Source organism: Aythya fuligula, chromosome 20, assembly GCF_009819795.1.
Source record: "Aythya fuligula isolate bAytFul2 chromosome 20, bAytFul2.pri, whole genome shotgun sequence".
In the NCBI taxonomy this organism is placed as follows: domain Eukaryota; kingdom Metazoa; phylum Chordata; class Aves; order Anseriformes; family Anatidae; genus Aythya; species Aythya fuligula.
The window spans coordinates 4602196-4627752 of NC_045578.1; the positions used below are offsets into that span (position 1 = coordinate 4602196).

The 25557-nt window shown below is 47.0% G+C and overlaps 1 protein-coding gene across 5 annotated transcripts in view; it reads left to right on the top strand.

The window, feature by feature from the left end:
• The first annotated feature begins 18115 nt into the window (after positions 1 to 18115).
• Positions 18116 to 25557, top strand: part of CUX1 (cut like homeobox 1) — a 268484-nt gene continuing 261042 nt past the window's right edge. For all 5 annotated transcript variants that reach the window (XM_032200836.1, XM_032200831.1, XM_032200835.1 and 2 more), the window contains exon 1: positions 18116 to 18249. In XM_032200836.1, coding sequence (XP_032056727.1) covers positions 18187 to 18249 — 63 coding nt within the window. In that variant the 5' untranslated portion in view covers positions 18116 to 18186. The remainder of the gene's footprint in view (positions 18250 to 25557) is intronic.

The window sequence follows — 25557 nt, forward strand, 5'->3', positions numbered from 1 at the left end:
ACAATCTCATTGAATACATGATTTAATAATCGAGTGAATGAAGCCAGACTTGGTTAACTGTCTGGTGGACAGCTGAAACCTGAAAAGCAACAGATGTAGCTGAGTAGAACACAGTAATAATTTTGTGTATGAGACAGGAGATGTGCAGGTGCCATCTCACTTTTCCAGAGCTGCACTGGCTCTACAGTAGCCATTTTTTGGATACAAATGTTGGTATATTTGGTAATGATACTGCCATAAAATGAAAATTCAGTGTAGTAGGATATAGATTATCCCCTTTTCAAGAGTAGAACTGCATGTTAAAACTCCAGATTCCTGTTAATTGTATTCATTTTTCTAGGGATCACTAATATGTAAATTCAACAGGAGCTCTAGGATGTTTAGTGTCCCTTAAAATCTATCTGCTACTAATCTAATCTACTTTGAACAAATAGATCAGTACAACTTGAGACACCCTTGATAACCTTTCTTAATCAATTGAGGGTGATTTTTCCCATGCGTTAAGCTGCCATATTGATTCCTAACCTTTTTTACAGAGTTCTTCTTGCCTAAACTCATTACAGAGTGTGAAGGCTTTTAGGATCCATGGCCACAGTATATTAGAAATGTGTAAGTATTAGTTAAGAGTGCTCTCAGATGACATCGCATTTTGTACCACCCTCAACATGGAAGGGAACATAAAACAGTATTTTGCAGAAGCATTAATATCTGAGCCCTACTTAAGCACAGTATATAATTACTGTTAAGTGAATATCATACTGATTTCTGGGGCAATACTAAGCACTGTACTCTTTTGAAAGATTTTAAGTTATCTTTGGCCCAAATTAGCCTTATTGAACCTAAAGAGGAAAAAAAATATCTCAGAGAAAAGGTACTTTAGTAACTGTCCTGTAAATTGACAGTACAGCATCCTCTGTAGATGTTATCACACAGACTTTTCCAAGGCACTGAAATATTTTGTTCCATGTAGTATCCAACTTTCAGGCATTCAGACTTTAATACCATCCAGACGAGACTTTTTTTCCTATAGGGGTTTGGACATACCCCTCAATGACAAGTATTTACGTACAAAGTGTCAGGTTTCAAATTTCTTTGATATATGAATTGTCTGTTTGGTGGAAAAAAAGAATGGCTTGTGTGGTTGGGCACTGGAACAGGCTGTTCAGGGAGCTGGTCATGGCAGCAAGCCTGTTGGAGTTCAAGAAGCATTTGGGCAATGCTCTGAGACATAGGGTTTGATTTTCAGGTGGTCCTGTGTGGAGCCACAAGTTGGACTCGAAGGTTCTTGTGGGTCCCTTCCAACTCAGGATATTCCATGATTCTATGATTTTATGATTCTGTATTCTATGGCAAGGTTTTCCTCCCAAAGTGGGGAAAATGTGCTGATTTCGCTTTTGCAGAACTTAGAAATGGCTTTTCTATTTTATATACATAAGTGTATAAGTAGGAATACACAAATATGGGTAGAAAGTGAATGTGGACAGCTTGCCTGCAAGAGAGAGCTTTGCAGAAGTGAATGAGTGAGCTGTACGGAACCTGCCTGCAGGCACAGCTGTGGACAGTCCTATCAACTTGTTATCATCTAGGTGAGGGAGTCTCAACATTTCCTAAACTCTGGCACCTGTGTTACTTCCTAGCGTGCCTTTTCCCTTCCAGCACCTTCTTGATGTACAGGACAGATCATCCAAACCTGAAACTTTATCTCAAGCTTCATTCAAACTTTGAAAGGAACTGAATCAGCAGCTTTGCTGACTGAGCAAAGTACCAAGCACATGATTAGTTTTGAGGTGGTAAGCAGCCTTCCTGAAGCTTCTAGAAACACCTGTATGTTTAAATTTAGTATATGCTTATGTGTTTTGCTGGATCAGAGGCAATATCATTAGAATTGAGCCGTCTTTGTGATTTTCCTGGTTTCAGAGTAAGGGAGATAATAGTGACGTAGCAGGAAAGGCATCCTGTAGACCACTTAGGACTTTGTAACAGTCACAGAGACTCCAGTGCAAATAAACTATCTGATGATACTGATTTGGTTTCTGCTGAGTAGGACCTTAAGAGTGTGAGGCTGAGATAACCAGCTCAGCCCCAACGGAGAGCTTGGCTCTACATTTGTCCCTCTCCAGTCATGCTCATTCTGCACAGAAAAAAAAAAAAAAAAAAAAAAAGCTTAGCAGTTTTGCCCGCTTTACAGCCAGCAACATAGTGACAGAAAGCTGTAATAAATGGGGGAGAGAACGTGGCTGATCTGTGCTTCCAGCATTTGAACCTCTGAAAAAAATTATGTTTCATTTAGAGCTCTGAGGAAGGGCTGTGGGTGTAAGTACAATGCTGGCTTTTTTCTCCTTGCCGTGGCCCGGAACTCTTTTGCCAGGGTTGGCTTCTCTTTCTCCCTTAACAAATCATCACAATTTCGGCAAGCACTTCATTGACTGCCAATGCTGCGCTACCAATAATCTACCAGAATTGAGAAATTGTGCTTTCATTCTGCACAGCTAAATTATCTCCTGCATGCCTGGATTTGTTCAGTTCTGAATTACGTACCAGAGGCTCAATCCTACCCTGATACTGGGCACTGTCTCTAGGTTTTTAAGAGTATGAGCACTCCCAAGGATTTCAAAGTGCAGACAGTGGTTGGATATTTTGGTTCAACTGGGGACACTGCTGTGCGTCTTGGAAAGGAATTAGGGACTTGCATGAATGCTGTAAATTAGAAAGCATAAGCACTTGTTCACAGTTTATCATATTTTTAAGGCTTGTGTGCAATTTTATGATTCCTGATATGTCGGTACCAAAGAGCACCTTCTGCAGGATGCTGCACCAACACAGATTACAAACGGTCCCTTTTTAAGCAGTTGGTAAAGTTAACATAAAACAAGATGTGACAGATGCAGAAAGATGGGTGCAAGAGCACAGAATAAAAATGAGATGGCAGCTGGCCTGTGCAGGACTGCAGTGCTGCCTTCTTCCAGGAATCCTTTTGGGGGTGAATTGTATGTACAGTGAGGAGATGTTGCATACAGCTGAAATGAATTTTCTCGTATTAGCCTTAGATCTTATTCTCAAAGTTGTATTAACCCGGGCAATAATATGAATGCCATTAGAAAGCCTATTCTTGTAACATTTCTGACCCACTTCAGACTCCTTCTGGTAATCTGGGAAGGGACCTTTGTTCCCATGGCAGCCCATAATTTCCTGACTGAAACAGCTCAGCTGAGCTCTGAATGACACAGTCAGACATTTGGATGCTTATCTTGCTTCCAAGTGTTCTGAGGTTCCTCATTTCTCACTTATTGCACAATGCCCCGATCTCACTGGGAAGGTGAGAACTGGATCAGAAAGTAATATAATTGCTTTTTTTTATTAGCTTATGATACAGTCCCGCCCTTCTGTGTTGCCAGCTTACCCAGTTATTCACAAATGATGATATACATACAGTGAATTATATAATTATCAGCCTATAATTACAGGTATATAGATATATACATCCCCCTGGAGGAGAGCTGGGCTTGGCACATACCTGCATGCACCTCTGGGTCTTTAGGGAATTCATGCCCATTTTAAGTAGAAGATTATTTATTTATCAAATGCTTGAGACATTTTATGAAAAATGAACCCAAAAGAATCCTTTGATTCTTTTTAATAATGTTCATAAAGTATGTAACTGAACAAATCCAGGCATGTAGGAGCAAACTCACTTGTGCAGAGTGAAAGCAGGGAAGTTTCTCAATAGTAGTAAATTATTGGTAGCACAGCATTGGCAGTCAATGAAGAGCTTGCAGGAGCCATGCTGATTTGTTGAGGGAAGAGAAGATGCCAGTCTTGGCACAGTGATCAGAAGCCAACATTGAGAAAGAGGAGTCAGTGCAGTATTTCTATGGACACCTTTTTGAAAGCATTAGACAAGAATTAGTTTATCTTATGATGATGCTTTAATGCTGTAACCATAGATAAACCCTATTGCCTTCCCACTATGTTTCAATGCCTCATTTTGTCATTGGGGCAGATAGTGATTCTCAGCTGATATAAATCAGCAAAGCTCCACTGATTTTTAACAAAGCTGTGCCAGCTTCTGCTAGCTGAGGGTCTGCCTAGATGTTTCTCTGCTTGTAAAGCAAAGAATCCAGCAGGCAAAGCTGATGTAAGTTGGATATTTTTCTTGGCTTGTTTTCCTTTGTTCTGTCTTTCAAATGCTGCTCTCATTCATAACTGCTTGGGTGCTTTCAAGCCCGTGTATGAGAGTTATGGAGCTTAATCTGGCTCCTACAATGGTGCAAATCTAGGGTAGCTCTATTTAAATCAAAAGCATTACTCAGAGGTATTGCACTGCTGTAAAAGCAGCATACTTGTGCATAGCAACTGATCTGTAAATCTCATAATGTGCCCAGTATCTTTCCAAGAGTTTATTTGCAAACAAACAAACAAAAAGAATCGTTGTGGCTGAACAGACCTGATTCCAGCCCATGAAAAATGGACTGAGCCTCTGCCAGAAATAAACTGTAGACACTTGCTAATTACAATTTGTGGCCAGCTTACAAAGTTCAGTAAAGGAGAAAACTACCCCATTCAGATCCTCTTTCCCAGTTTGATGACATCATTCACATCATTATGTTGTGATATGCCAGATGGGAAAATTTGAGGTGGGGATGAAGTGAAAATCCCGGTTACACCTTTTCTCCAGGCTATCTGCCTCTCCATCATTTTACAACATCACAAGGAGACTCAGACAGTTTGACTCTGCCATTCCCAGCTGGTTTGGACCAAAGAGATAAATGCTGAACCATTAAGAATCAATACGTGCTCCCACTGATGTGACAGGTTATGCTGCACATAGCTAACCTTAATTTAATTGGTTTATTTAAGCTCACTCATATATTTAAATAGAAAGTGAAGGTAATGGTATAAACTCTGTAATTCCTATTCCTTGGGAGAAAAAAAAACACACACACAACCACCAACAGCCCTGCATCAAATGCTTATTGAAACTGAAACATATGTATTAACATATGGCAGAATTTCACTTACTGTATGTTTTAGTGCAGAGCTGATGAGGAAAGCATCTGTGCCGAGAGCATCTGAATGGAGGCTCCGATAATGAGCAGAGCTCAAAAAATACACTCTGAAAGGTTGGGATGTGTCAAAGTGCCCTGCAGTTGATTTGTGTCAGAGCCAAAAGAATGTACTTGAGCTTCCATGCAGGTACATTGCTGTACTTTGCTTTTGCACTGAGACCGGTTTGAACCTTCATGTGCTACTTTGGGCACCTGCCTTAGAAGTCCTGGCCAAATTTTAAACCCCTGAGAAAATGGTTTCCCACCAGAAATGCTGACATAACATCTACTTGGCACTTAGGCAAGTGCAGTTGCAGTATTGCCATTTAACAAAGGAAAGATTATTAGAGAAGATCTTAAAATCAAGCCCAAATCTGAATCTAGATTTGAGGTTCCCTTAAGGACAGCAGCTCTGCAGAGCTGAGGTTTTGGGTTTGCACTTTCTGCAGACGTGCAGCCTAGTATAGCTGTACGCATAATCTCTGTTTTCAAACAAGAGACACCAAGAAACACCAAGAGCAAGCTTTCTCTGTGGAGGTTCTCATCCCAGCCATGCAAACGTACAAGGCTCATATAAAGGAAGGTCTTTGGGCTCTGAGAGGAACCCCTGATTACTGTGCATATTAACCATTTCTCCTGCCCGCAGTGATGCGGCGTTTCAGTAAGCTCTGTAAAGACTCTCAGAGGCTCGTGCTGCCAAGTACTAATATTGCTAATGGGCACTACAAAGCCACATTGTTCTGCACCTATTTACTGGAAGCAAGATATGAGGATACCAGGTGTAATTACTTTACTGCCTTAAGGATAGAAGTCTTTCTTTCTGATTTGACCACAGTTGAACATCTGCATCGCTCAACCACAGTTTACCTTGCTCCTGGGAGATGCTTTCAAAGCACCCAGCTCCTGCCTAGTGACCCAGAAGAAAGTTTACCACCTACTCACAAAGCCTCATTTTGAAGTACTGTGCCTCTTGTAAAAGCAAGGAATCTTAACCTTCTTCACAGCATGGGCCACGTGTTGAATGTGTGAATTGCTTGTGCACCATTGTACAAATCGTGGCTTTTCAAATGAAACTGTACTCCCGAGGTATTTCCTACTCCATAAAGAAGTGATTATTGAGACTAAGGAAAAGTATTTAACACATGTACGTTGCTTCTCGTGGAAGTTTGCATGGAAATAAAATAGGTTGGGACTGCTCAAACTGTCTGTTTCCCAGGAGCACCAAAGAGAGTAAAACTGTGTTTATTGAGAAGGTCCAAATCTTTGTGTTTCCCTTATTCCCCTGTGTTCCCCTTATGTTTTCCTTGTTCCCCTTGTGTTTGCCTTGTTCCCTTATTCCCCCACGTTTCCCTTATTAGCTGTATTGAGGAAACTTTTGGAGGTCTTGGCATAGTCCTCGTGCCACAGGCTGCACCCACAGAATGGAGTGTGTCCTGCCACGAAAAGATTTCAGTGTGTGGTCTTAGAACACGAATATTTTCCGTGTATTTATTGAACTCCACCCAGGTACAAGCTTCTCCTTCACAGGAAGGACAGGTTGTATAATTAGGGGCAAAACAAACTAAATACAAAGGGATGTCTCAGTTCTGCAGGGTAAATGCTGACGTGCAAATGCCCTGGCTGGAAGTACAAGCATGCCGAGCTCCCCTTCGGTTGTCGAAGATGCCATTACTCCTACTCCTCCGCTCAGTCTCTGCGCTGGAGGTTACCTCCCACAGCAGCATTATAGGCAGGAGATGCCTGCCTGCATCTCCACAGCTTTGAGACAAAATCAAGGCAGATAATTTCAGCTCTTTGAAGGTAGGTTTGTGCTAAGGACCTGGATTTCATGTTGAAGTGGCTGACGCTAATATTATTTGGGGGATAAGGGGTAGCCTTTGGCAGCAGACAGCTGACAGTTCTATCATCTTCAGCCAGCGTAGGAAGATTTTCCAGAGCTTGCCTGTTAGCACCTTGAATAAGTCCCCAACTTAAATCCACCTTGATTGAGAAAAGGGCAAAAGAGATTATGTATGCACACAGGCATATAAAAACATATTTAATTGTCTGTTCAGGTATCTAAATAACATTGAGAATAGGGGCTTGGTGTTTTGCTCTAAGTGAGGCAGGAACACTTGGCGCAGGCCTGGATGCTGAACTTGGATCTCCTGGGTCCCAGCCCACCGTTTCAATCACAAGACTATTAGTCTTTCCGAGTATGGATTTGTCTATCCCTTATGTCTTTTCCATCATCTCTAAACTTGAGTGACTCCTATGACTAATGTGATTGTAAGTCATAAAACATTAAGTTATGACACAATCAAATCAAAGCCAAGAAATTCATAGTTAGGGTGTAGGCTACATTCTTAACTCAAAACCAGAAAAGCAGCATTACAGGGTAAACAAAAGGATGAAGTGTCAGCCCTCATTTTTCATTTTTGGGCTCTTATCAGTTTGTATCAATTTAAGCCTTTTTTAAATATGTAATTTCTTTGACTTATTTTTTTCCCTCTAGGAACTGAAAATTATTCTGCTTTGAGGTCTGGAACCTGCCATACAATAAACACTACTTAATTGGGACATGCTTAATAGGGATGGCCACTTTAATGGGACATCTCCTAGGGAACCTATTTATGCTAATGAGACTGAATGACAATGACTGTTTCTTAAGTGGGGCAACAAAAAGAAAAAAACCTCCACTTAACAGGGATGCACTCAGCTGTTACTAGTTTAAGTGTTTAACCAGGTCTTAAATAGGTCTAAAATTCTGAGCTTCCATCTTTTAATTCAAAAATGGGAAATTACAATTTACCTCATGATGAAATGTGGTGTTGGTATTTATACAGTGGCATTTAGTACAAAGGAAGGGCCGGGCTGTTTTCAAGGAAGCCAGGCATAGAGGTTCTCTTCTCCAAAGAGCTTAAATGACTCTTCTCCAAGCATGGAACTACCTGTAGATTGGATTTGTTCAGATTCACTGCAAGAGCTAGAAGTAAAACCCTTCCATCCTACTTCTCAATCGTATATTTTACCCTGTCCCCTCAATTCTTCCCACTTCCATGTATAGGACAATAAGACAGATGCAATAAAATACAAATAGGAAAGGTTTTTAAATCCAAGTGATCCTTTCTCAGAGTCTCTGAAACCCCTAAGAAAAGATGCCCGAAGACTTCCAGGAGCTTCCAGAGGCTGTTAAACCATTTAGAAGGTTATTCTCCTCCTGAAGATCTTTTGTGTTCTGTGGTTTCCTCTGAAAATATGTATGCTTGTTTCAGGGGTGAACAGGAGACCACATTAAGAAGTTGTCTTAAAAACAAAAATCCCATCTTAGACGACAGCTATATAAATTTGGGGACTCTCCCAGGCAAACCAAGACATCTGATTATGCCATTGTATACTGTTTGGCAAAGGAGAGAGTGAAGGAAAGTGATAGACATGAGGGGCAGATGGAGTTTGCCTAATGTGTCTGTTCTTTTCTTCGCTGCCTTTTCAATTTAAGAATGTAGCAAAATAGCAGCTGCTCATAATTTCATGAATCAAGAAGTATGTAAATTTCAGCTACAAAATTTGTTGCATAGTTAAGACACACACAAAGAAGAAGGGAAAAAAAGAAAAAAAGATCTTGCTTGCATCTACAACTTTCTTAATCCTGCATGCAAATTTAGCTTTTCAGGCCTGGTTCTCCTCCTGTTTCGGTGCAAGCCAAGAGAGTTCAGTCAATTTTGTCATTGTCGTGTCGGGCAAATGCTGTGGGGCTGTCCTGCCTTAAGGGTTCAGCTCATCTCTACTCATTGCCTCAATGTCTCAGTGGAAGGTGAGCCTGGCGTGAAAGGGTCCTCTCATGCCCCTGGTCCACAGAGGGGCTTTATGCCCTACCTCTGCTCCTAGGCTGCAGCTGGAGGTGAGGAGGAAAGGCTCCGTGATGGGAACATCTTCCTGAGCAGGAAAGCCATAGTGGTGAACAGCTACCTGAGGATGCTGACAACCACTTCATATTGAAATGGAAATCGCACTCCTCATATTTCAGTCCCTAGCCATCCCTGAATTAAAAGATGGAAAAAGTGACTTGAAATGTATCATCCAAATGCATGAAACACCACTCAGAAAGAGCTGGGGATCTGGGCCTCCATATACTATACAGCTGGTTCTAGTTTTCAGACAAGATTTACTAAACACATGTAAACCGTGCATATCTGTTTGAATACTTTTTGTGCAAATAACTTCCTCTGTGGTCAAGCTGTTCCTTTCAGATCCAGGCTACAGATTTGTGCTTTATGCTCACCACTTTTTTACCCTTGGATTTCCACCAGTATCAGTTCACACTCAGAGTATGAAACTGTGAAGAAGGGAGCTGAGTTTGGCAGCAAGAGTCGGGAGAATTTACAATGCAAAACACTGAGCAAACTCATGATAAAGGGCAGAAATCATCCCTGGCGTAGCTCCATCCAAGTCAGTGGGCCAGATCCTGAGCAGCTATAAACAGACACAATGCTCCATATTTCACAGGAGCTGCCACCACTTGAATCATTTGGCCCAACAGCCTCCTACACAGAGGCAACATTTTACTGATTCTGGTGGGATTTCTCCTGATTTATACCCCGGAGTGAACAAGCAGAGCATTGGTCTGTCTTCACCAATTAAAACTGCCCCACAATTATATCTGCTGAGCGTCATGAGTTCAAACTTTAAACATAAAGCAACAGCTGAAGCTGAATATAAAGGAGCAGGAGGGCAGAGTTTTATGATCAATGTTTTATTGGAATCATATAAAAAAGAAAAGCATTTCACATATTTCACGGAGGCATTTTATGTGCATATTTAATATGAATCCTTTTCTTGTTAAACTCTTACATGATCTATGTACTTCAGTATATAAAACACGGTATAGGACAACTATGAACAAGTTTATTAAAACAGCTTAGGTTCCTGTTGACATCACCAACCACACAAGTGCTTGCTCAGGGTTGGTGTGATCTTATCAGTCTCTCCTTATATTTCAGGTTACCTACTTGTTCGTTTTCCCAATATATCTTTCATTGTTACAAGAATTCAACTCATGGGCAGATCTCTAAGATAAATCTGCTTGTCTGTTTTGGGAATATGGCTCTAGTTCTAATTTTGCAGACTTCGTTCAGGCAATACTCCCTTTGACTTCAGGGATTTTTGCCTGAGTAATCCTTTCAGAATTGGACTCTCCATGATTTTCATTTACTTAACAACTTGGCATTACATCTGTAAAATATTAGCCCGGTAATGTGAAATATCAAATTAGATTTATGCATTAATCTAATCTATATATGAAGCCTGATAGTCAGTTCTCTTACACTGCATTATTGCAATTCCAGGCATTCTGTGTCACTTCAGGTTTATACTGATGATGTAAGAGAAAAAAAAAAGTGGGATTTTTAGATCAAATTCAGTAACCCATGTATCATGGAATCACAGAATATCCCAAGTTGGAAGGGATCCACAAAGATCATCGAGTCCCACTCCTGGCTCCCCACAGGACTACCTAAAAATTAAACCATATATCTGAGAAAATCCAAAATTTAAAATAAATTCCCATTTTCAGGGAATCCAGGTAAACGTTTCTCTATCAATCACAAATGAAGGAGTGCACACAAAAAAAAATAGAAGAAATCAACAAAGCAGCAAGTTATTTAAAAGGAATAAAAGTTCAAAATAAATATCTGAACTGCAATGCACTCCCTAAAAATCCTTGGAAAAAAACAAATAAGCAATTATTTCTTTTCTGTGTGACAGTAGCAGTCTGAAAAGTAAAAAAAAATTACTTTTTCATACGTGTTCATAAACTGCATTTATAAACACTTCACATAATGAAATTATATTTGTTTCCTCCAGGTTGGCTGCTCTTGAACATTCTTCTCCTTCTTGCAGTTTTTAATTTTTTAATATAATCCTTCCGTGAAGACAGGTCTTATGCATATGGCCCTGGATCAGCAGCCAACCCCACACAGCAGGGCATTTAAGAACATGTTAAACTCCAGTTTTTTATGTGCTTTGGTACTATTAAAAACTGGGTACTTGGAGACAACCCACCGATATGCTGTTCTTACATCTTAAACCCATTTACCTCTTCTCTTTGTGAATGCTTTCAATTTGTTTTACTCTTTCTGGCCAAATCCAGATTGTTATTTACAGAAGGAACACAACAGGATTAATAGGCTATGGTCTGCAAGAGTCTACACCCATGGAAATTCATTGTGATCCCACCAATTCCCATATAATTTCTTTGGATTTGTATCAGGTTAAAGCCCCAATCCAGGATAATGCCAAGCAGATGCAAACAAGGGACAGGGTAGAAATGTGGAGAATCACAACCTGAATAAGGCTGGATCCGTTTATTCCAAAGGAGAAGGTAATCTTTAAATATATTTAAAAAAAAAAATAGAGAGAGAGAATTTTAAGGATTTTTTTCCTGTTCGGTAATCTGTCACCACCCAAACACCAAATAGGAAGTGAAGCAATGCCAAGGAAAAGAAAATCAATTTATTTCCTACACGTTACTAAAGAAATCCTAGACTGAAATGCAACCTGGTGACTTTGGTTCACTTTCAACTGTGCTGTTTACCCTTATGGATATTCACCTAAACGTGGCCTTCGTACAGTGTGCCTGCACAGGGACTCGTGCTGAGCTGGGAATCGTGTTGTGCTTTCCATTTGCTTGGCTCTACAAGACCTGGCCAAGTGTCGCACAAAGATCAGGGCAGCCCAGAGGTTATCCACACTAAAATGTTTCCTGTGGAACTTCGCATCCATTTGTGCCACTGTATGGCAGCTGCAGTGAACTTGTGGCTTCCTCGAAGGGTGTCTATTTTCTCCCTTTCTGCATTAATCCAGAATTACTGTTTCTCCTACCCTAGCATTCAGATCCAACAACCCCAAACACAGTTGTGTTTGCAGAAAATCACAGTTGTGCCAAGCAAGTCACAGTTGGGTTTCTAAGAAAAGACGTGCTTCCCAAAATGAAATCTCACACGCGTTTTTTGAAGAAAAACCACCTCGAACATCCTCAACATCCCGCGTTACGATAAAGGCAGCTCCCCAGCAGGCACTGCAGCCCTTGCAGTGTGCAGGGACGTGTTTTACACCGGCACAGGAGGCGGACGAGTCTGTCTGTGTCGGTATCTCCCCATCTCCGCACACACCTGTCTCTCCGTCCCCGTACACCCGTCTGCCTCTCGTCTCCCGTCCCTGCGTGTTGCAACAGGGCCCAGGCGCGGACGCCTCTCCCCTTGCCACCCATGTGCTGGAGCCGGCCGTGCCGACGTGGGGCTGAGCTGGCACCCCCGGGGGACCCAGCACAAGGGGTGCAACCACCTGGGACACCCCCAGTGGCGTGGGGACAGCCCAGGACATGGGGACCACAGAGCTCAGCTGGTGGAGGGGAGCAGGACAATCTTCCCTTCTTCCCTCCCCAGCGAGAGGGAGCTGCCACACCAAGCCTCAGTGACTGGAAAGTGAAAGAAGAAACTTTTTTCTCTGTTCCTTTCCAAGATAGCATCAGCTTTACACTCACCTGCTTTACGGGCCCTATCTGGAAGGGAATGAAAAGGAAGCCGGTAGGTGAGGGAGCACCCTCCGAGCTGGCTGACGTGCGCGTTTCCCTCCATCTCCTTCCTGCAGCCCTGGACCCACGAGGTGCAAGCACCTCACAGTCACCACGAGATTTTTATCTTCCGGTGACCACAAGAATTTTACAGAATGGAGAAACTGAGGGATGATTCCGTGAGTTGTTTCATGTCACGAAGAGACCTGTGACAGCAGCTGAACACAGCTCCCAGCCCCACTACAGCCACTAAAGCTGCTCTCCTGCCATGGGGGAGCGGCACAAAGCAGGCAGAATAATCAGCCCAGCTGAGTTTCAGAAAACAGAAAGGAACTTAAACTGATCATGCTGTTTCTGGCTTTTTATTCTTAGGTACTATGTGAAATATTGGACCTGAATGTTCTGCAGGAACTGGGAGAAACATCTGGTGGGGGCAGAGGATCCCTGACCGAGCAGGAGGGACCTGGAAGGGCAAGAGCCCGAAGTGAGGAAGGGGCTGTACATAGTAGGTGAGGAGATTCATGATAGGAACTGCAAGAGTTAAATACTGCTGAAAAAAAAGATGTGCAAAACCTAACAGAAACCAGTAAGAGGTAAAAAAAATAAGTGAAAGGTTCCAAGTGAGAAAAAAAAAAAAAAAGTGGGAATTTTCCCTGGGACCATAACCTACAAAGTTATCTCCCAACCCTTGAAGGACAGAGGCGATAAACGCCCAGGTGAACAGAGCAGCCTAAGGCAGAGGACGGTGCCAGAGGGAGCAGGAGCCCTGCCCAGCCACAACGGGCACCTGTGGGCTCACCGCGCCTCCCGTCCAGCACAACGCTGCCTCTGGTATCAGCCTGCGCACAGGATGAGGCAGTCAGGCGAGGGCAATGCTGACAAATTGAGGCTGGTATGAGCCATACGCTTACGTAGGTTCAGAATGAAACTGTTATTCCCTGCCAGCTCCAGGGAGGGGATAACCTGATGGGTCCTCTTCTTCTCTAATTCTCTTGATTGCCTACGGGTGATGTTATTGGTTACGTTGGCCAAAACATGAATATGCATCTGGATAGAATATACCATGAGAAAAGCAGTTATTTAACAGAACTGTTGCAACCACAGCCAGTCTGGGAAGACTGACTCAACTCACGAGGCAGACTGATGTATTTGTTCTTTTGGGGTCTTCAATAACTCCTTCCGTGCGTGGCAGAGAATACCACTACAATGCCATCACATGCTTTTGTTGGTGTGGGTTAATCCACCAGTCCTCAAAGAAGATCTGTTGTGGGTTATGCTGGATACTTATGAATGTCTTCAGAGCTAAAGAGCAAGTAACCACGCTGCCCAAATTTACTTTGCTTTCCATCGTGGCTGGTTTCCCTGCCCTCTGTAAGAATTGCTTTCTTCTCTTCCACCTACCAGTGGGCATCTGTGACTAGGGACTACTCAGAGGATGTCATGCTTAGATCATGTACACCACAGTGTACGTGATTGTGCCAACATTTCCAGGAAGTACCAGAGAAGGTGGGAACCACCGTGCTGGTTCAGACCAGCCTCCTGTCTCTGCCACTGACCGCAGGTAGACACCAGGGGAAGGGCAGGCAGGTGGCTGTGGGGCATCTCCCCAGCTCCCAGCCACTTGGCAGCCCGGGGAGTTCCCCGAGTCGATAGACATCACTGTATCCACACTGCTGTGTCCACATTGCTTGTCAATTTTTCTGCAGTTTATGTGCTGCAACCACCCTGGCTACTATGACAGATATAAACCAGTGTGGAACCAGAGTCACTAACAATAATTGGGGAAAAAAAATCCGTGATGTTAAAGACCTATGAGTTTTGATCTTAATGTGGGCTAAATCTCCCAGTATCATAAATTACCTGTCTGCTTGTCTGTCTGTATTCCTTGTCAGCCCTTGGACTGAGTGACTTTGGTATGAGGTCCTCCTTTTCACAGGGAACAGACATGTAGAGCCAGGCAGCTGGGGACAAGAAGCAGCTGAAGAAAAAGATGAGAGCCAGGAAACTGAGGAGGGAATGGGCTGGAGAAGGAGCAGGCAGGGGTGCAGAAAAGGCTTTAGAGCAACTCTGTGATAGGAATTGACATTTGGGATTTAGTTCAAGTGAAAAAGATGCAAAGAAAACAACAGAATCAAAGGAGAAGAGACTCAAAGTTACAGCCCTGCTGAGCAGTTCACAGTTCTCAGAGTCCAGGGCAGGGAAATAAGCGAGATTCGCTAAGGCAAACAGAAGCCCAAGTCCAGTGATTAGGAGTGGACTCATGGTCCAAAATGTCTTAATGAATGCAGACTGCTGCTCAGAGGAGCGGCTGTGACAACGAATCGTTCCTGACAAGTTTTGGGGCCCTTGGAATAAAGGTCCCTTTTCCTCAATATTCTGGACAACGACACGTGAAGCATAACGAGACCGATTGCCATTGATGGTCCAATGCAAGTGGTAGAGCAACTCTGTTAATTAAACATCTGTATTAGTGACATTTTCTGACATGGTGACATTAATGGGAAACGAATTTTAATTAAGTATTTGTCTGATTCCTAAAATGGTGCCTGTGTGTCTATACCTGGAAGAAAATAAAAAAAGAAATCTGTACAACATTCTTTCAAACACTTTGGACGTAGCAAGCACGACTGAAGCACTGTTAGTAATTGCCATCATTTTAGATTTAAACTTCAAATACACTGTACTTATTTTTTCAGTACTCTATTAGTGCATGTTGAAAGAAGTTAGCATTTACACAGATCAAATCTAACCTTAAGAAAGCCTTCCTCAGATGAGCACACGGGACCGATTTCTGAAAAACTTAATAATCCAAGAAAACTTTATTCTAACCGGCCTCTTGCCAGGGTGCACCAAATTTTCCAGGATCCTTCCTCCGTCTGACACGGGTACGATTCATCAGAAACACGAAGCAAATTACCTCTTGCTCCGAGGAGCTCTGTACCCTGCAGGATCTTTGCAGAATCCAGCCCGAAGAAATACAGCACTTTCAGAACACAGAGCTGTCAAGCAAGATTTCCTCGGGCTTGCTGCCACACAAAATGGCAAATAAGGGACCCGATCCTGCACTGAAGGCAACGGGAATTATAGGTGCTCAGCCTTCGTCTGCTGGCAGAGCTAAGGTTTGTCAGTACTTCCTAAAATCAGCCGTGCTGTTTATTCCTATTGAAAATTATACAGCTAAAAAGCTTTGGTATCTAGCCACAGAGCTTTTATTTCAAATTGGCAATAATGTGACAAGATGTAACTCCTGCAAAAAGACTACAATAATGTTAAAAATATCATAAAATATTATTTATATCAGGATACATTTGCTACCCCATATGACAATCATTCATATTTCTTGACAGATATAAACCTCTGCTTAACACATTAGTATCATAAATATTACCAGATATAACACTGTAATTTAATACCTACCAAATGTATTTTAAAATATTACTCAATTTAAAACTTTGGATTTTAACCAGATGTGTTTCCAGAAAATGATTCAGGTCAGATGTTTTTTTCTTTTCCTTTTTCTGTGCGTGTGCGTTCAAAGTGGAGCATTACTATGTGATTTATTGTACTATGACTGTATGCCCCGAACCTAAAACAGCACCACGATACTTCATCCTTGAGGCTTACACACCTGCAGTCCAAACTAACAAGAGAAAACATCTACATGGCACGGCAGGAGTCTTTGAAATGTCTCTTTGCAGTTGCCTGGACACAGAACAGACTGGTAGAGCAGGGAGGCAGCGGAGAAAGGGTGAAGACAGGAACTCCAGCCTCTTTCATCTAGAAAGGGGGGACCATGGAGAGATTAGAGGAGAGGATTTTGATTAGATCACTGGAATGTGAAATGATGCTTCCCAGGATTAAAATCCTATTTTAGAGCTACCAAACCGGTTACGTTGTTAGTCAGAATCTGGAGGCTCGCAGGGCTCCATCCCCGCAGACGCCCGCCGCGCCCGACACCCTCTGCCTGCAGCAGGGGGGCCCTGGCCAAGCCCCCCGGCCTCCCCCTGGCCTCCCCCCGGTCTCCCATTCAGCAGCCCCCACCGCCAGCCCTGGACACGCTTTTTGGAGGGCGAGAGGCTTCATTCCCCTACCAGCCCCGTGCCAGCCACACGTGCTGCGAGCCCGCAGTGTGCCCGGCCCAGCCGGGCAGGCAGAGGCCCAGTGTCCTCGTACCCTAGTGCCATTAGTTTTATTCCCGGGACGGCCAACTAAAAACGCGAAGGTCTACAGTTGTCGGGGTGATCCTTAGGTGGGACTCGTTAACATAAAACCCGCCAGTCGCAATTAGCAGCTTTGTGAGCAGCAGCCTCAGCAAAAAGTGGAAATGGAGGCTGAAGCGATGGTGCTCCTCCAAAGGAGGACGGCGGCAGATTGGGAAATAGTCTGCAGCAGCCGCTCCGCCGCTGTCGGTGCCGTAACTTCTCCAAAGACAGACAGAGCCATTTTCAAGTAGTCAGCCCGCCGACTTGAGCCAGCGCTAAATTCGCTTGGCGATCAAATACTGTTTGATGAAAAATCCACCGCCGCTCACTTTCCCGGAGGAAGATCTATTTCTTTGCCTTTCGCCCAGGCAGCGCGAGCGGCGTTTGGGGAGCGCGGTGCAGCGGGCTCAGTCCCGCGGGGCCACCCGCGAGGCAGCGGGCACGCTGCGGGGACACGGCGGGTGCTCGGGGTGCACACCCTGAGCTCGTGGGGCCGAGCTGCGCCCCAAAGCCACCCTGCTCATCGGGGTGGGCGCAAGGATTTGGGGGACGGAATAAATCATGCTTATGGACACGTTATTGTTTAGAACAAAATAAGTTATTGCATCCTTGTGATCTCCGTTTCTATGGCTATGCCGCACGAAGCTATGAGCTGATTTTCCAACCTCGGTGCGAGCCGCCCCCTCCGAGCCGGCGGCCAGCGGCAGTGGCCCCATGGGCGTCTGCCTGCGCCCCCATGAACCCCGCTAACGACGGTGCGGCCGGTGGGGACGTGGGGGGCTCCCTGCTCCCCCCACAGCCACCTACACGCTGGGGGGCAGCCAAGCTTGGAGGGGGGGGGCTGTGAGCAATGCCCCCCTTCCCTAAATCCCCCCTAAAACCAAAATCCCCAATCCTAAATCCTAATTCTCCCCCAAATCCCCAATCGCCCCCTAATCCCAAGTGTCCCCCCCCAAACCCAATACCCCTCCCAAACCAAAGCACCCCCTCAGTCCTCCCCCTCCCCAGCCGTGGTCCCCCCACCCCACCCCAAGCAGGGGGGTGGGGGTGATGACACACTCACACACACACTCACACACACACTCACACACGCACACACACACAGGGGGGGCTCTCTACGATCGCACCGCCCCCCCCTTTACACCCCCCCCCCCCCCCCCCCCCAAGCGCACGGGGCTGACTCCGCGTTCCGGCCGCCGGCGAGCTCCAGGCCGGGATTTGGGCGCTCCCCGGCCGCCTCCCGCCCCCTGCCCCCCCCCGCCCCTCCTCCTCCCCCCTCCCTCCCTCTCTCCCTCCCTCCCTCCCTCCCTCCCCCTCCCTCCCGGCTCCCGAACTCCAGCCCCTCTCTCTCCCTCGATCAGCCGCTCACTCTGTCTCAATATGTCTCAAGATGGCGGCCAATGTGGGATCGATGTTTCAATATTGGAAGCGCTTTGATTTACAGCAGCTGCAGGTCAGGCTCCCCCCGCTCGCCGCACCGGCCGGGCCGCGCCGCCGGACCCCCCCCCCCCCGCCCCCCTTCCCTTCCCCTTCTCCGCCTTCCCTCGGGCCCGGCCTCCCCCCCCCCCCCTCCTTCCTCCTCCTCCTCCTCCTCCTCCTCTTCCTCCTCCTCCCGCAGCCGCCCGCGGGATCCCCCCGCTCCGCCCGGCCGCGCCGCTCCGCTCCGCTCGCCCCCCCACCGCCTCCCCCCCCCCCAACTCCCGATCGGCGGCCCCATCGGAAATCGATCCCCTTTGTTCAATTCATCGATCAGCCCAAGATGGCGCCGGAGCCGGCGCTCCCGGGGCCGCCGCCGCCGCTCCAGCCCGCTCCGTCCCGGGCTGCCCTCTGCCCGCTTCCCCTGCGCCTTTCCCCCCCCCCTCCTCCCCGCTCCTCCTCCTCCTCTCCGGCACCCCGGGGCCGCCGCCGCTCCGCGGGGCTCCTCTCGGTCCTTTTCCCTCTTCTCCCGGCTTCCCAGCCGCTTCCCTCAACCCCCGGGGGGCGGCCGGGGGAAAAGTTTGCCGAGTGCCGGGACTTTGTGTGGGGTGTGCGGCCGGGGGGGGCGCGGGGAGCCGGCCGGGCTCGGCGGTGCAGGCGCGGAGCGGCGGGGGCTGGGGGCGCTGTGGTGCCGGCCCAGGGGTGCCGGTGCCCCCCCCCGGTGTTAAACCCTCCGGTGCTTCCCCCCCCTTGGTCCTCACCCCCCCGGTGTAACCCTTCCCCCGGTGCTCCCCCTCCTGGTGTCACTCTCTGAGTGCTTCACCCCCTCCCGGTGCTCCCCCCTCAGTGCTTGTCACCCCCCCGTTGTCGCCACCCCCTCGGTGTAACCCCCCCGGTGCTCTCCCCCCTCAGCCGCCGCCGGGCAGGGGGCTCCGGGGGGGAGCTGAGGGGAAAGAAGAGAGGGACGGGGGGGGGGTCCCGGGGGGGTCCCGGCTGCTTTTTGGGGCTCACAGGGCCGGGGCAGCGCGGTCCCGAGGGGCTGGGGGCGGCCGCTGAGGCGGGGGGGGGGGGCTCTGACAGGTCCCGGCCGGGGGATGGGGGGGGCTCAGGGAGTCGGTTCCGTGCCCCTGTGAGGGGACGAGGCCGGGCGGTGCGAGCCGGGAGCCCCCCCCAGGACCCGGCCCGAGCCCCCCCGGGGGCATCGCGGAGCTTTAGGGCCGGGGGGAGCCGGGCCGGGCCCCCCCGAGCCTCCCCGGGCAGCGCGGAGCCGCCTGGGGTCGGGGCCGGCCGCGGTCCCTGCCGGCTCTCAGGTGCATCGGGAGGTGGGGTGAGGCGCTGCCTTTCCCTCTCCGTCTGCCTATTTTTTTTTTTTTTTTTAGCTGCTTTCGTGTTTTATTGTTTCTTTTAAAGGCTTTGGATTAAGGTAGACTTGGCTGAACTTTCCTCACTTGAAAGGATTCTTAATAGCGACCCAGAATACCTACAGGAATACAGAAAATGAGGTCCAGATGTAGAATTGTATAAAATAAAATGGATTAAATTAAGATGTATTTAAACAAGGTCTGACATCTTTAATTGTGGACTTTTGCCTCTGTGTGTGCGTGGTTGTACTTGCTTAGCATAGAAAAATAAACACTCAGAACGTCACTGCTGCGGCGTTACATTTAGCGGCGGGGAACTCTGAACATTTCCTATAAAATAAAGCCCTCAGAAATGCTTATTGATTAAAATATATTACGCTAAAGTATCTATCATGTAAATTAAATTCTAAAATGTAATGAACGCGGCCAAATGGCATTTTGATAGATTGTTCCATTCTGTTTTTAGTTTGAAAAAAAAAAAAAACCACCCTCACTTTTATTATAATTTAATTTCTGTGCATACTGTAAAACCTGTTGTGGAGTATCACCCTACAAACCTTAATCTCGTTTTTACAGGCTCGATGTGACAGGCTGACTCGAGCAGCTTGTCGGCTCTCCTTTGAAGCACGCCGGCAGTGCCAGCTCCGAGCTGCCTGAGCAGCGTTCATTACCTGCTCCCGAGGACCCGTGATTATTCGTACGGGTTGCGGATTGGGGCTGCTCGCCTCGTGGCAGATCCACCAGGCCGTCTGTACCCAGCAAACTTTGTGCTCAGCCTGCCCACAGGGAGTCCTGCAGTGACCAGGGAGGCAGAGAGGACCTTTCATCCCTAGGCAGAGTAGTTAATTTGTTTCAAATTAGCTTTTTATTTTTTTTTTTAACCCACCCATCTGCATGAAGAGGTAGTGTAATATTTACTCCCACTTGCAGATGAAGCAATATGCTATTAAATCTATCGTTACCGAGTGAGAAGCTCAGTCTTACGGAGCTGTTTGTTCCCCCCATTCATTTGTAATCATGTATTTTGAGTGTGGAATTACAGACAGCAAAAATTGCCCTTTTCCGTACTTTCTTTACCCTCTTCCAGGGCAAAAACGTGAAGGACTCGTGCTTAGCGTAGTTCCGCCGGTGCCCTGCCAAGTCCAGCTCCCCCAGCTGTGGGCTCGGTGGCTTCAAAGCTGTCGTTTTGCTGCGCAAGAAAGTTGTGAGGAGCAGAGGATGAGGCTGTGCCCATGTTCCTGGCAGCGGCGCGACGCGCACGCTGCCTGCTCGCAACTTCCTCTTCTGCCTTCTGGTAGAGGGCATTTAACTGTTGATGAGCTTCGACCTGCTTTGTAATATTAAGCAGCAGGTTTCTCGGGATTGTGTCAATATTAATTAAAAACGGAGCCAAGACCACTGTAGGGTCTGACTCTTTTAATTATTTATTTCCGTTCACTAAATAACCTCTTGTTTGTAGGAGGAGAGGTTTCAAGAGTTGGAGGCAGGGTTAAATAATTCAGAACTCGGGTTAAAGAACAAAAAGGTCTGTTCACAGACAGAATATGACGCGCAGAAATGGCGGTTTCCTAAATGTACCAAACGCGGCTCTTCACTTGAGACTGTACCTCAAGCGCATGCATGCAGACTCTTATTTTACAGCGAAGGTTGGTTGCATTTCCTAGAGAAGTGATGAAATTGGTGTGGCATCATTTCTGCATGAGTTTGCTGCCAAAGATGGACCTGTGTTTGATAACTCGTGGCAAAGGAGTTGTAGAGAAAACAGATCCTCGCAAAAGGTGAATGCTGCGGCCATAAATGCGAATTAAAGCACTGGGGCAGTGCCGATGCCCTCGAGATAGAAGCACGTCTCCTGTTGGGAGGCATCGTGCCATCCCAATCGGCTGGACCTGCAGCAGAGCAAAGATTGTTACCTGCTGCTGGCCAGGTCCTCGCTCCCAGCTCTTGGTTTTGGTGTCGCTTGCCATCACCTCCCCTAAAAACACCCTTCTGCTGGCGAGCAGGAAAAGGAGCCTGTGGGTGCTGCGTGCCGTCCTGTTCCAGATTCTGGTCGGTGTTTCTGAGCGTGTGTGTGCCTCTGTGTGCCCGTATCGGCAGATGCAGTTGGCCCAGCCGTATCTCTCGGACCAGCAGTGCTGCTCGAGTAAGCCTAGCTTGCCTCTCAGATCTAAGCTGCGTCTGCAGGATGAGTGGAAAAAGTTAGTACTGCTCGAAAACCAAACGTGCTGCGTGTTGAAGCGTTCTGCAAATAAGCACGAGTCTCAAAATCTCAAAGCTTTTTAGGGCAGGCACGCATGCTAGTGAAAAGTACAGCTTCTTCAGCTTCTTGCTGCTTTTGAGCAGAACGGCGTAACTTGTTACCATCAGGCTGCAGGACTAAAATCTAACCCCTGCTAAAGTCCTGCTTGTGCTTTTCTTTCCTTTGGTAAATCTCATCCCAGGATTGCATCATATATGATTAATGTGAGGATAGAGTATTAGTTTTATGTCTGCTGTGACTAATTGTTTAAGGTAAACCATTGATCTTACTATACCATTACAAAATTTGTAACAAAATCTGGAAAAACTAAGTAGTAATGAGTAGCATTTAAATACTGAAGCTATTGAATTATTTAATTAGAAACAGGTGGAGTTCTTGGCATCTTTTCCTTGGGTCTGATTGTACCAGAGCACGAGCCGATTTGCTGTGAGTGAAGAGTTACCGTGCTTCATCAGAAGTGGAATTAGCATCTTAGCGTTAATTTTGTTTACCCATACAGAGCTCTGCAGAATTTGTATCTGTCATAAAAGTCCTCAATTCTCGGTTATTTGTGATGGTAGCTAAATGTGCAGTAAGAGGAGTCTTTAGCTGCGGAAGGCGCGTTCCTGTTCCCCCACCCGATCAGATACGGGTGCTGAAAGCAGCTTGGCAGCTCTGCGAGAAGGTGCAGGAGAGAGAACCCAGAGGGCTGCGGATACCTGAAAGACAGGACGCCGCTGCCAGTTGACTCTGCCAGCCCTTGTTTGCCTGAAATAGGCAAATTTGGCTTTTTGTGGCAGTCAGAGCAGCATCTGTGGGCATCCAGCATGCCTGACGTACTGGAGGAAGGGCCCACGCTGCACTTCTGGCTTGACAGTTTGGCCTCCCTAGGATTCCTTGAATCTGTTCCTCAGAAGGAAATTTCTGAAAGCTTTTCTAGCCCTCTTTCTTGTTCCTCGGGTGAAACAACGCCCATCCAAAGCATGGCAGAGTGAGGGCCCGTTTCAGTCAGGCTGCTGGTATGCCAATTTTGTAGTTAATTGGATAATGTATCGAGAAATGCAGTAGTGGGGATTTGGAATATGGCAATGGCTGGGATGTTTTGGAAAAAAAGATTGTGCTGCTTGGCTCTGTGTGACAATACCAAATAAGTAATGGGCGAGACGTTTGTTAAAGAAAAAATTACATGCAGTCTGAAATTCCACTGAACAATTATTCTTTATTTGCGAGCCGATTTGTAATGCATGGATGTAGAGAAATGCGCAACCCCAAGTTTCAGTTTGATCGTACTGAGGCTGTGAATAAAGGCAGTTTATCTATGGGAAGGGGAGCTCCACACGTGTGTGTCTGCTGTTATTTCAGACACCCAGCAGGCAGGGCTCATTGGCTTGGGGTGTGAGCGGGGTTGTGTGTTCCTGTCTTGGACATCCAGATTTCTCTTGCCTGTGTTCTTTGCGTTTTGCTCTTTGCTTATCTTGTTGCTTGGCTGTTTCCTGTGTGCTTCATGGGCAAGGTGGTGAAAATGCGATGTTTTCTAGAGTCAGAATGTGGTGACGATATTCCTACATGCCTGAAGGAGAGAGGAGGAAGATGTGAAGCTGTGCAGGAGAAAGCTGAAAAGGGGTTGTTAGCAGAAGCCAAGTCTGGGGACAGACATTTGTACAAGAGTCCCCATGCACAGGCTTTCAGGTGCAGGGTTGAATTTACCAGGAAAGGTGAGAAAAATTAGGCCTCGTGATCAGGATAGCCGATGTCCTTAAAGTGCTAAAGATGAGTCTTGCTCGTGTTGTGGTTTGTACGTTTGTGACTTGTTTTTGTTTTCTCTGCTCTGACAAGGCAAATACATCTGTCACTTCTGCTTTTCTTGTTAATTATACTGAAAAAATACAGCACGTTGCAATGCTGGGGTTGTGAAATAGGTAGAAATCCAAACAGAAAACTGCACGTTAACAGAGTTAAGTTCTTAAAAAAAAACGAAACGCGGAGCCTACAGATGTTGGGTGTAGGTTGTTGGGTGTAACAGTGGTCTCCCCTGTTGTCAAATAACACTTGGGTTTCTTGGAAAGCAGTAGGCAGCGAAGAATTTGTGCTAGACCCACAGCCCTTGCCTGGTGGCGCTTACGTTGCGGCTCTGCAGCAGTTGAGGCGGCGTTGCTGTGGCTTAGCAGCGTTGGGGGTTTGAGCATGAACGACTGCGCGGCCGGCTGGGAAGCGTCGAGGCCAGGGGTGAGCCGGTGGCTCCGTGCGGGAGAGCCGCAGCAGACGGAGTCTGAGGCCGGAGTCTCCCAGACGGATGCTGTCTGATGGCTGCTCGCCTTGCTGGCGGCTCGCTCGCTTCCCTGCCTTGCAGTAATTTAGTGCCTTTGTCTGCAGCTGGGGTAATAAGGAAGTCTCTTGCCAGGGCCTGAGGTGCGCTTCTGTGGTCGGGTGGAGGGCGCGGAGCTGGGGTGCTCAGGTTTGTGGATCGTGGGGGGCTGCTCTGGGGAGGCAGCCCTGCCTGGGGAAGCTGGAAGCAGATGCACGGAGATTCAGGAGCTGCCTCCCGTCGAGGCTTTACGTTTCCACATGTCTGTGCCCCGGCCGTGAGCTTTTTAAGGCCTGTAAGGATGTAGGCCGGGACTGTCTCTGATGCATAAGCTTGTGCCTCAGTGTTGAGCAGGTCCTGTTGTACCCTCCATTTGTGAAACGTGCCTTAAGGAATCACAAGCACCTGGAAGTGCTGCTGCAAGGTTTCTGTGAAGAACATGAAAGTTTAGGCAAAAGCATTGGTAAATGAGATCCTGTGTTTGGAGATGTTGTGTCTGGCTAATGGTCAGCTGAGCCTGGAGTCACACGAGCACGCGGGTGAGACCAGACCGTGGTCTGATTCCTGCTAAAATTGTAAAGCAGTGCTTGAGCCGCGGAGATGAGGGGGTCCTGTGCTGCAGGTCACTGCGGGATTCCTTCTGTGTGGGTTTTTTCATGTGTGCAGGGAACCCGGCTCCCCTCTGCTGCTTGTTGGTTAGCGGTGGCTTCGGTCTGTGGCTCTCGTGTGACGAGCTGAGATCTGTAACGCTGCAGGGGCACAGAAACAAGAACGAGTGGGGTGGGGGAGAGGACGCTGCTCCCAGAGGGAAGTGGTGAAGGGAGGAAGGAGTTAAGGAGTGAGCCCAAGCCTAGGGCTTGGAAATTGAACCGTCCTTACAGCACAGCTGGAAGGAGAGGGAGTGCGTTTCATGACATGCACAGGTCTGGGGCGGTACGGCTGGGGAGCACTGAGGGTCTCCAGGCAGTGCCTGGCTGCCGTGTTGCAGCCAAACCCAGCTCACCTGCGCTCGCCCGCGTTACAAAAGGATAGCCTGGGGTTTACCACCGCGCCGTGCTTGTGGGAACACCCTGGGAAGATCTGCGCCGGAGATACCAGGGCGGTGGTACAGCAGCGGAGCACGCCAGCAGATTTTAGTGCTGTCCTGTAACAAGCAGGGCTTATGTTTCTGGTAGAGCTGAACAGTTCTTAACCACTGAATGGTGTTTTCAGGTGTTGTGAGTAACAGAAGTATTGTCATTGTTCTAACTTCACAGAATCTGAAAGGTGATTTCATAGCTGTTGACTTGCAAGTCTTCGTTTCTACACAACAAACAAACAAAACTCCAGATGTAGCTCAGGCACAGGAGGATGATTTGTTTTGCATGAGAATGTCCTGGCTTATTGCTGTGGAAACTGAACTGCGGAGCTAAAGCTGCGGGTAATGACGTGCAGTAGAAG